This window comes from Macaca nemestrina, chromosome 12, assembly GCF_043159975.1.
Source record: "Macaca nemestrina isolate mMacNem1 chromosome 12, mMacNem.hap1, whole genome shotgun sequence".
Lineage (NCBI taxonomy): Eukaryota > Metazoa > Chordata > Mammalia > Primates > Cercopithecidae > Macaca > Macaca nemestrina.
In genome coordinates this window covers 112,167,374-112,179,674 of record NC_092136.1, presented here as the reverse complement: position 1 = coordinate 112,179,674, position 12,301 = coordinate 112,167,374, and the positions used below count along the sequence as shown (strand labels likewise).

Here is a 12,301-nt window from a genome sequence, read left to right as displayed (position 1 = left end):
AGAGAGAGAGAGAGAGAGAGAGAGAGAGAGAGAGAGAGAGAAAGGAAGAAAGGAAGGGAAGGAAGGAAGGAAGGGAAGGAAGGAAACCAGCTCATCCACCATTTACTCCAAAAAGCATTCTTTCCCTTCCTTTGTACTCCTAAGGCTTACCTCTATCTTAGCATTTACCCATTAATTTGAAATTATCTGTTTATGAACCTGCCTCTCAACACTAACCAAAAGCTATTCAAATGGAGGGATCAGCCAGGCATGGTGGCTTATTCTGTAATTCCTTTGTGAGGCCCAGGTAGGAGGATTACTTGAGGCCGAGAGTTCAAGATCAGCCTGGACAACATAGCAAGACACCATCTCTGCAAAAAAATAAAAGTTTTAAAAAGGAGAAATCATAACTGGTCTTTGTGCCCCTGCTCTAAAGCTTACCACAATGCCTGCCACATACTGGGCCCTCAAAATAAATTATTGATTAATTTTCACAATGGGGCTACAAGGCAGGCATTACAAATGAAAAAAACTAACACCCAGAAAGCCAGTTACATACCAGGAGATGGGAGGGCAGCAACTTGAAACCAACTCTACTGCTAAGGCCTAGGCTTTCTCAAGTACAACCTGGAAGACATGAGTAAGCATGGAGGTGGAGATGAGAATGAGGTGTTGGGGCACCTGCCTGGGACATGATGCGTGAGGAATGGATGGATATGAAGGTGGACAAGATTCTGGAGGGTGGAAGAGTATGGTCATGAGGCCTTGGCATTGTGGCTTCTAAGCAGAGCCCTGATAAGCTAAACTGCCTGGCAATGTCAGGCCGGGCAGGTTGGTCTGACTTTGCCAGTTTAGCTGCCCAGGCATGTCTGCTAGCTAAATCTAAATCCTGGGCCTGAGGCCCATGTCCCCACAAATACCCACAACTCTGCTGCACAACCATATTCAGAGTCCTGCACTTACTCAGCCTCTGCTTGCTGAGCAAGCAGACACTACCTCTCTTGAGTACAAGCCTCCAGGAAGTTCCTAATGCATATCAAGGCGGGAATATCCAAATTATATTAGAAGGCCAGGCACAGTGGCTCACATCTAGGATCCCAGCATTTTGGGAGGCTGAGGCAGGTGGATCACGTGGGACCAGGAGTTTGAGACCAGCCCGAGCAACATGAAAAAACTCTCTACAAAAAAAAAAAAAAAAAAAAATAGCCAGGCATGGCAGCATGCACCTGTAGTCCTGGCTACTCAGGAGGCTGAGGCAGGCGGATCAATTGAGCCCGGGAAGTTGAGGTTGCAGTGAGCCATGATGGCACCACTGTACTCTAGGGTGGGTAACAGAAGGAGACCCTCAAAACAAACAAAGCAAACAAACTAACACAGTATATTAGAAGATAAATAAATATGGACTTGTGTGGACAAGAGTGTCTGTGCACCTCAGCCTCTCCTGAGAGGTGCCTCTTCTCCCACCCACCTTCCAGGGGCCTTCCCCTACAAACCTAAACACAGAAGGCAGCCAATGAAAGGGACCAAGAGGCAGATTCATGAGATAAGCCAAGGAAATCCCAGGTCCAGGAGCCCATAGAATCAAGAGAATATTCTCAGACAGTAGCAAAACAGGAGGACTGTTCAACACAGCTAAATGCATGCAACAGAACATGGCCATCCCCTGCACGCCCTTCTCTGGAGCTCCTTAGACTAGAAGATGATTTCTTCTGGACAAGGAAGACACAGGACATGGGGTGAAAATAATTCCAGCAAAAGAAAGCTAAATACACCATCCCATGTTTGCAAAACACAGGAAAGGTAGCGAGGGGATGGAGAACCAAGGATAAAGGTAGGATGCCCTTTTCTGGTAAACTGCATGCTAAACAAAGGTGAGGGGCCACAATTAGCTCATCAGCAGGGAACTCAGGGCAAGAATACCCTGCCCTCTGTTCTGTCCTCACCTGAAACTCTGGGACGAAGCCAACTTGTCACCTCCCTAAATGGTTCTAGAAACAGAAGAGTTCATCCCTTGCCCGGGGAAGGGATTTCTAGGTCTTCAGTTCTAATCATATTTGTTATGCACGAGTGGAGACATTCAGATACATGGCCCCCACCCTGTTTCTGCTCTGCAGACTGAGATAAGAGCCTTACGTTTACAAAATTTCACAAGAAACTGGAATTTGTTGCCCTTCTTTTCCATCTCCCCTCAGCCAGCTCCACTTTTCCTCGGATGTGACGGAGACTCGTTACCAGCTGGACAGCATACATCCCAGAGCTGGAGGGGAGCACGAGCGACCCTGACTCACCTGCCCTTGCTCAGGGAGGGAAGGAAACCTGTGAAACCTGGAAATCCCCTCTGGGGGAGGTGTGGCCAGCTCCTAGGCACCACCTCCGCAGAATTTCTCCAATCATAATAACAAGAAGGAAAACAAGCAGCTATCCAGTGCTTTCTCTCTGCCAGCCATCGTGCTCCACAAGTATTATGTCATTAAAAGCTCCCAACAGCCTTATGAGCTGGGCACTGTCATTCTCCCCGCTTTGTGGATAAGGAAATAGAGCAGTCGCATAAATTGGTCTGGGGTCACCCTTGGTTTCCCATTGGAGTGTAGGCTTCCTGAGGTTAGAAGTTGTTTTTATGGGCTGGGCGCGGTAGCTCACGCCTGTAATCCCAGCACTTTGGGAGGCTGAGGAGGGCGGATCACCTGAGGTCAGGAGTTCAAGACCATCCTGGCCAACATGGTGAAAACCCGTCTCTACTAAAAATACAAAAATTAGCCAGGTGTGGTGGCAGGCACCTATAATCCCAGCTACTCGGGAGGCTGAGGCAGGAGAATCGCTTGAACCCGGGAGGCAGAGGTTGCAGTGCCATTGCACTCCAGCCTGGGTGACAGAGTGAGACTCCCTCTTAAAAAAAAAAAAAGAAGAAGAGGAAGAAGTCGTTTATATGATGCTTTGGGAGTGATATCAAGAACATAAAATGCTGACTGACCAACTGAAAGATTCGAAGCACCATGGGTATTTAATAAATGTTATTATTGATCGCTATTCAAAAATCATTAATATGATTTTACATGTCTCAGGAAGCAGTACCACAAATAATTCTGAAGTTACTGTATCAATAACAAATTATGTAAGTGACAAAATTGCATTTGTTCACAAGGCTAGACATTGAGCCTATTTGTTTTCAGGAGTGTGGACCTTATTTGTTTTTGTTGATAAGAAAGATAAGCTGCTCTGGTATAAGTAATGATATTTAATTGCTATTACATAGTATCAAATCAGTACAAAAGGAAAAATCACAGGTCACGAGATATATGGCAGAAGTTAGAAGAATGTAAGGGAATTAAATGAATTAAAGGCTGCTTCTGTGACTCAATTAATTGAATGATATTGAAAAGAGAAGGTAGAAAGCTGGATTCAGGGCTGATTTTCAGGAGCCTAGTTGTAAATAATTAGGCCATCCCTTGGATGTATACACGACACCAACACCTCACAGCCTCCACAGGAGCAGGGTTCATCTCCTCCTCCCAGTACCTGCAACAACAGAACCAACACAGAGACACAAGCAAGCATTTCCTCAATCACAAACCCCACCTTTCTCTTATCATGCTGTTCTACCTTTCTTTTCCCTATATCCTTCACTTCTTACATTTTAAATCTTGTTTTTCTGTAAGCTGCTTCAAATCCTACCTGAATAAGGCAGGGTATCAGAAAATCAATACACTTTTCAGGAACTTAACCGAAGGGAATTTCCTGTGAGCAGCACATGGCCTTGACTTTGCGCCTGGAAAGGTGTCCTCATCACATCATTGTCAGACCACCACAGGAACCCACAGCTCATCCTGCCTCTTCCAATTCATGTCTCACTCATTAAACCGTCCTGTTTGTTTGTTTGTCTGTTTTCTACTGAATCCTCTGGTTAAACAGCAGGAGCAGTGCAGTCAAATGTCTTGATAAAATGTCACAGCTTTCCGTGAAATTTCTAAGTGTAGCTATGCAGCATGGAGGAAAAGCCACTCGGTTTCTAGTTACTGACCTGGGCGGACTTGGTTTTCTTCCGGGTTCCCGCAGTGGGTTTCCTCTCGAGCAGTGAGTTCTTGCCTCTCAAAGGAAGAAGCCACACTGGCCATGTAAAGAGAGTGTCCAAACCTTCCTCTTCCGTACCTGGAGAGACTTCCCAGTTCCTCTTCTGTTTGGGGACTGGGAAGCTCTGAGTCCCAACTTCTCTTGTCTGATTTCACTTTCTCACCCACCAACCCTTGCTCTCACTCAACCACGAAGTGCCCTCAACACTGATCTCTGCCTAAGAATGACTGAAATCGATGTCCAATTTTGGGGGGATGACTGATTCTAATGTTGGGAAGAGGAGCTTAAAAGATCCGACCTCCCACTCAGTGAGAAAGGGGTCCCTGAACACCTTTCTTGAGACATAACCTCCCTACTCCCACTTAAATGCGAGCAATTCCTGCTTTTTGCCACAGCGAGGCAAGGCATTTCTGGAAGTTATGCTGCAAAGTAAATCTTTTTAGAGCTCCGGTTTCAAGACTTTGGGTTTTAGGCACCTAGATAGGTGTCAAGTTTTCATTTTGTTAAATAAGGATATTTAAAAAATAAATAGGTGCCCCCTTCTTCGCGGTCACACCGAGCCAGCGCCTAGGCCTGGAACTGGGCCACAGCACCTTAGCTTCTTCATCCACCGCCTCCCAACCATGGACCCCTGGAAAGTGAACGCACTTCAGGCTTTTGTGAAAATATGTAAGCAGGATCCGAGCATTCTGCACACCGAGGAAATGTACTTCCTGAGGGAGTGGGTGGAGAGCATGGGGGGTAAACTACCACCTGCTACTCAGAAAGTTCAATCAGAAGAAAATACCAAGGAAGAAAAACCTGATAAGAAGAAGGTGGAGGAAGACTTAAAGGCAGACGAACCATCACGTGAGAAAAGTAATCTATAAATTGATAATGAAGCTGTGATTGAACCAGACCCTGATGCCCCTCAAGAAATGGGAGATGAAAATGCAGAGATAATGGAAGAGATGATGGATCAGGCAAACGATAAGAAAGTGACTGCTATTGAAGCCCTAAATGATGGTGAGCTACAGAAAGCCATTGACTTATTCACAGATGCCATCAAGCTGAATCCTCAGTTGGCCATTTGGCATGCCAAGAGGGCCAGTGTCTTCGTCAACTTACAGAAGCCAAATGCTGCCATCCGAGACTGTGACAGAGTCATTGAAATAAGTCCTGATTCAGCTCAGCCTTACAAGTGGCGAGGGAAAGCACACAGACCTCTAGGCCACTGGGAAGAAGCAGTACATGATCTTGCCCTTGCCTGTAAATTGGATTATGACGAAGATGCTAGTATAATGCTGGAAGAAGTTCAGCCTAGGGCATAGACATTGCAGAACATGGGAGAAAGTATGAGCAAAAACGTGAAGAGCGAGAGATCAAAGAAAGAATAGAAAGAGTTAAGAAGTCTCGAGAAGAGCATGAGAGAGCCCAGAGGGAGGAAGAAGCCAGACGACAGTCGGGAATTCAGTATGGCTCTTCTCCAGGTGGACTTCCTGAGGGAATGCTTGGAATGGGAGGGGGCATGCCTGGGATGGCCGGAATCCCTGGACTCAATGAAATTCTTAGTGATCCAGAGGTTCTTGCAGCCATGCAGGATCCAGAAGTTACGGTGGCCTCTTCCAGGATGTGGCTCAGAACCCAGCAAATATGTCACAATACCAGAGCAACCCAAAGGTTATGAATCTTATCAGTAAATTGTCAGCCAAATTTGGAGGTCAAGCGTAATGTCCTTCTGATAAATAAAGACCTTGCTGAAGGAAAAGCAACCTAGATCACGTTATGGATGTCGCAATAATACAAACCAGTGTACCTCTGATCTTCTCATCAAGAGAGCTGGGGTGCTTTGAAGATAATCCATATCCCTCTCCCCCAAATGCAGCTGAAGCATTTACCGTGGTTTGCCATTCATTCAGATAATGTTTTCCTACTAGGAATTACAAACTTTAAACCGTTTTTAAACCTTAAAAATATTTAAAACAAATTTAAAGGGACTGTTAATTCTTATATTTTTCTTTATTAATCATTTTGGATTTTTTCTTTCAATTATTGGGCAGGGAAGATACTTATGTATGGAAGATTATTGCTCTAATTTGAGTGAAATAAAAGTTTATTAGTGCAAGGCAAACATAAAAAAATAAATAAATAGGTGAAGGAAGGGAAAATCTACCATCTATAATCTACAATGATCATAGTTTCATAAAAGAAAGAACAACAAAACATCATAAAGCTATAATGTCAAAATAAAAGGCAGGCCTTTAAACCAAATCAATGTTTCTTTCTTTTTAAAAATGTCATAATTTTGCCCTCATCTCTGTCATGCCATGAAAACAGGTAAACAGTTGATCAAGATCATTGCCAGCCTAGAGTTTGGCAATAATTGCTATAAAGCAGGGGTTATTTTCCCAGAAGGCCTTGTGACCTGGAGCAGCTCAACCACCCAACCCCAGTCCACTGACCCTGGCAGGCCAACAAGGCAACACAAGTAAAGCACAGTGCAGATCCAGCTGTGCTCTTGACACGCAATTTTGGATTAAACGAAGACACAAATATGATCAACAAAAAGTCTTGAGCAAAGACAGAACAATTAACTATTGCTGTGATAAACTTCTCTCCAAGTTCTATCAAATGTAAGCAGATGAGGCACGTGTCCCACATGTACAACAAAATATACACATGGCATATTAAAATTAAAATGTGCTATATCTGGAATACATCTGAATCTGAAATGCTAAGCAGAGCACACGTGTATTCCCTAGGTAGTAGAGCTGTCCGGTGGAGAGAATTCCCAGCCCGTGGGAAGGAGGCCGGGATCTGGCCCTGACTTTGTCACTAAGTGGTTCTTAAGCCTGGGGCAAGTTGTTTAATTTTTCTGTGCTCAGTTTTCTCAGACATAATTAAGGGAGTTAGATTAAAATTATCTCTTAGGGCCAGTCCTGCTTGAAAATACTTAATCTAATACATAACAGCATGTTCCCTCTCTCTATGAATTTGTAAGGCCTCAGGGAATGAGAAGAATGGTATGCATCTTCTCAAAAGCTGACCACGGGCTATCCCTAAAGCACAGGGATTCTCACTTTGGGCTATTCAAAGGCATAACACCCACAATGCTGAACCAAAGAGCCAGAGGTACAACCCAATTGGCTCATAAATGAATATATGTGGACTTGAGCATCCATTGTGGGTCAACAAATGAGAGTAAAACTTCTCCAGCTACCCCCAGCTCCCTGGTCACCCTTGTCCCTCGAGTTAACACAGATACTTGCCATCGGTGGTAAAAAACTTCTCTTAGAGTGTTGACTCTGTGGCATGCATGTTACATGCATTACCTCTTTTAAACCTTAACACAATCCTGCAAGGTTGGTCAAAGTCTCTCCATAATACGGATAAGAAAACTGAGGCTCAGGTAGGTTAAGTACAGTCCAAGGTTACAATGTGAGGAGCAGGATTCCAGTGGAGGTCTCTTGGACTCTAACATCTGCGCCCCTTCCTCATGTTCACCATATTGCATCCGTCACACCGCTGACATGCCCAAGAGACACATCAAAAACCCCAGGGCCCCTCAGACAAATGATCCCTGCATCCATCAGTGGTCGTGTCTGGTGAATTTCAGAGAATCTCCCATTAGACTTTGACCTTGGAAAGCCAACTGCTTCCTCCTCTCTGACAGCTCTCCTTCCCAGGGAGACCAACAAGGCATTGAAGCACCCACCAGACTTTCTACCGCATGAAGAGCCTCTGCATATAAAGCTGTAGGCAGACGGTCAGGCTTGGGGTGCACAGGGCAGTCATGGAACCTAGCTTTTCCAACTTTGATTAGTCTGGCATTTAATTCTAACCTGGTTTACTCAAACCAGCTGCTAAACGCTTGCTATTCAAAGTGTGGTCCATGGATCAGCAACTTCCTGGTATCACCCAAGAGCCTGTTAGAAATGAGGAATCTCAGGCCCCATATCAGACACACTGAATCTGTGTACTAGCAAGATGCTTCCGGTGACTTGAACATGCATGCATGTTTCAAAAGCTCCATCCAAGAATCACTGATGGGGCTTTTTGAAAGTGTGAATTTCCAGGAACTACAGTCCAGAATTGTAGAAAAGGGGCTGAAGAAATATACAAGGAGGCCCCAAAAATGTGTATTTTATTTCAAAACTTGTTTTCTTTTGGTCCTCTGTCCTCAAGAAAAATCAAGTCCTTTCCAGCTTGATTCAAAGAACAATTTTGTTTTATGAACAGCTGTCCCTATAGCCGTAGGGCTATAGGCCAGTAGACACGCCCCCCCTCCCTAGAGGACATGCCAGTGTCTTCACACAGGCCCTCTCTTAGGCTGAGCCCCATCTTGCAGAAAATGCATGGAACAATTCTACATAAATCAGAGTGTTCCCTTCTGAGTCATTTCCCATCCCCCAATCCCATGTCTCCCAGTTCATAAGATTAGACCATCATCCCCATATCAATAGCAGAACTCCTATGTTTTATTTTCTACCATCCTGATCTGTATAAATTTAGGAAAGAGGGAAGAAGAAAGGAAGAAAGGTAGAAAACTAATTAACATTTGTTAAAAATTTATATTATATGTCAGGCCCACCCTGTTCCCTAAAATGGTTTTGGGGTTTGTTTTGTTTTCTTTTTTGAGATGGAGGTCTCAATATGTTGCTCAGCCTAGTCTCAAACTCCTAAGCTCAAGTAATTCTCCTACCCCAGCCTCTCAAGTAGCTGAGACTATAGGGGTGCACCAGAGCCAGCTCAAAACAGCTTACATACACCTTTCACTTAATATACATAAAAGTATGTAAGATTGATATTATTGCCTTAATTTTAGAAGTGGAGACTAAAGCTCAGATAGTTTAAAAACTCTCCCAAAGCAAGGATTCTGAACAGGACCCAATACTAAAGTCCTGTCACATTATTTCTGCTACCCCAACTTGCCTACATAACATATTATGTAAATAAAAATTTTGTTGAGATATAATTCACATACCATAAAATTCAATTTGGTAGTTTTTAGTACATTCACAAGGTTGTGAAACCATCCCCACTAATTACCTCCAGAACATTTCCATCATCCCCAAAAGAAACCCCAAATCAATGAGCAGTCATAGTCATTTCCCATTCCCCGCACCATTCCTAGTCCCTGGCAATGACTTTGTGTCTCTATGGATTTGCTTCTTCTGGATATTTCATAGAAATGGAAGCATACAATATGTGGTCTTTTGTGTCTGGCTTTTTTCACTTAGCACAGTCATTTCAGGTTCATCCATGTTGTCGCATGTATTGGTACTTGATTTATTTTTACAGCTGAACAACAGTCCATTATAAGAACATACCACATTTTGTTTATCCATTCATAAGTTGATGGACACTTGGATTGTTTCCACTTTTTAGCTATTATGAATAATGCTCCTATAAACATTTATGTACAAGTTTTTGTGTGGACATACATTTTTAATTCTCCTGAGTATATACCTAGGAGTGGAGTTCCTGGACCATATAATAGTAAGTCTATGTTTAGCTTTCTGAAGAAATGCCAAACTGTTTTCTAAAGTGGCTACATCATTTTATATTTCCACCAGAAATGAATGAGGGTTCAACTTCTCCATATCTGTGCCAACTCTTATTATTATCTGTCATTTTTATAGCAATAATTCTAGCTGTAAAGAGGTATCTCACTCAAGTTTTGATTTGCATTTTCCTAATAACTAATAATGTTGAGCACCTTTTCGCATGCCTATTGGCCATTTGTACATTTCTTTGGAGAAAGTATTCAAATCTTTGCCCATTTTTAAATTGGGACATTTGTCTTTTTGTTGTTGAGTTGTATTCTTTATATATTCTAGAAACTAGGTCCTTTTCAGATATATGATGTAGATTATCTTGTCACTTTTTTTTTTTTTTTTTTTTTTTTGAGATGGAGTCTTACTCTGTTGCCCAGGCTGGAGTGCAGTGGTGCAATTTCAGCTCACCGTAACCTCTGCATCCCGGGTTCAAGCAATTCCCCTGCCTCAGCCTCCTGAGTAGCTGGGATTACCAGTGCACACCACCACGCCTGGCTAATTTTTGTATTTTTAGTAGAGACAAGGTTTCATGATGTTTGCCAGGTTGGTCTCAAACTCCTGACTTCAGGGGATCCACACTCCTTGGCCTCCCAAAGTGCTGGGATTACAGGCTTAAGCCACCGTGCCCAGCCCTTTTCACTTTCTTGATAGTGGCCTTCAAAGAACAAAAGTTTTAGTTTTGAAGTCCAATTTATCTATTTTTTTTTTTACTTATTTTTGCCTCAGGCATCATGTCTAATAAACCGTCGCCACCGTCGCCTAAATCAAGATTATGAAGATTTATACCTATGTTTTTTCCTAAGAGTTTTATAGTTTTACATTTAGGCCCTTGGTTCACCTTGAGTTAATTTTGTATATGGTATGAGTAGGGCTCCAACTTTATTCTTTTGCATGTGGATATTCAGTTGACCCGGTACCATTTATTTCCCCATCAAGTTGTCTTGTTACCCTTATCAAAACCCAGCTAATAATAAATGTGTGGGTATGTTTCTGAAATCTCAATTCTATTTCATTGATTTATATGTCTATCCTTATGTCAGTACCACACTATCTTGATTACTGTAGCTACACAGTAAGTTTTAAAATTGGGAAGTGTGAGTCCTCAAACTTTATTGAGTTTTGTTTATTTTTCAAGATCATTTTGACTATCCTGAGTGTGTTGTTATAGTTTTCTGTATACAAGTCTTGCATTTGTTTTGTTAAATGCATTCAAATGACCTATCTTCAAGTTCACCAATACTTTCTTCTACCAGTTCAAATATGCTGTTGAGTTCTTCTAGTGACTTTTTAAAATTGTAGTTATTGTACTTTTCCATTGCAGAAATTTCTATTTGGTTCTTTTTATCATTTTTATCTCTTTATTACTATTCTTTATTTGGTGAGACATCAATCTCATACTTTCCTTTAATTCTTTAGATATGATTTCTTCTAGTTCCTTGAACGTATTTATAAAGCTGAGTTAATATCTACGTTCAGTTAAGTTCAGTGTGTGGGCTTCCTCAGGGACAGTTTCTGTTTACCTGGAATTTTTTTTTCTTCTGGTTAAGCCATATTTTCTTGTTTATTTGTATATCTTATAATTTTTCTTCAAAACTGAACATTTAAAAAACACGAAGCCAGGCAAAGTGACTTATGCCTGTAATCCCAGCACTTTGGGAGGCTGAGGCAGAAGGATTGCTTACAACCTGGGAGTTCAATAACAGTCCAGAGAACATAGCAAGACCCTGACTCTACAAAAACTATGAAAATTAACCAGGTGTGATGACACATGCCTATAGTCCCAGCTACTTGGGAAGCTGTGGCAGGAGGATCACTTAAGCCCAAGAATTTGAGGCTGCAGTGAGCTATGATTGCACCACTTCACTTCAGCCTGGGCAATAGTGAGACCCTGTCTCAAAAAAATAAATAAATACACACACACACACACACACACAACGTGACAACTTTGGACCACCAGACTCCCTTCTCCTCCCTGAGTTTGTTTTAGTTGCTGTTCGTCGTTCTTTTTTTTATTGTTGTTGCTGCTGTTTCCTGACTTTCTTAAATTAATTCTGTGAAGTCTGTATTCTTTAACATGTGTAACTGCCAAAGTCTCTGTTCTATTTGCTTATTGACCAGCTAATAAATAGAGATTTTTTTTTAATTTCTTGAACTAATAACTCTGGAACCAACAAGTCCCCCAGTCTTTGCCAAGCACTTCTGCATGTGTGTTTTGGGGCATGCCTTCAATGATCAGATAGGCAGTTTACAGCTCTGCCTTAGCCTTCACTTCTTACTTGTGCAGAGCCTCAAGGTCAGCCAGAGGTGAGAGATTAGGGGCTTCTCAGGTCTTTCCTGGGAATGTGTGTAGCCCTGCACATGCACATGGCTTTTTAGATTCCCAGGGATTTGTCTAAGCTTTTCAAACCCCCTACAGACATCTCATTCCTCCGGGGTTTATTTTACATTTTTTACTCAGACTTTTGTTAGTCCCAGCTGGAATCACTGCCTCAGAACGTTACAATGTTGAAAAATTCCAACTGATTATTTTTGACAAACATCTTAGCAATATAGCTGTTCACACAGAGGATGTTCTGAGTCAGGTCACATAAAGAAAAGACCGGAGGAGGAAACTTTACAGGCAACTTCCAAAAAGGTCACAAAGTGACAGTTCTCTGGGGATGAGGCTTTTTGGGAAGCTCCAAACCTGTTCTGTTTCCTTCCATAGGCTGCTAGTT

The 12,301-nt window shown here is 42.4% G+C and overlaps 1 protein-coding gene and 1 pseudogene across 4 annotated transcripts in view; one reads left to right on the top strand and one right to left on the bottom strand.

The window, feature by feature from the left end:
• The window catches only part of LOC105493750 (6-pyruvoyltetrahydropterin synthase), a 116,787-nt gene that overhangs the window by 66,310 nt on the left and 38,176 nt on the right, over nucleotides 1–12,301 (bottom strand). Inside the window, exon 6 of one of the 4 annotated variants that reach the window (XM_071075577.1) lies at nucleotides 3,253–3,495. The exons of the other annotated variants lie outside the window; for them this stretch is intronic. Within the exon in view, the coding sequence (XP_070931678.1) occupies nucleotides 3,414–3,495 (82 nt within the window). The 3' untranslated portion in view covers nucleotides 3,253–3,413. Of the gene's footprint in view, nucleotides 1–3,252; nucleotides 3,496–12,301 lie in introns of those variants that run through there. 4 annotated transcript variants of the gene reach the window in all.
• Nucleotides 4,671–5,772, top strand: LOC139357591 (hsc70-interacting protein pseudogene; annotated as a pseudogene).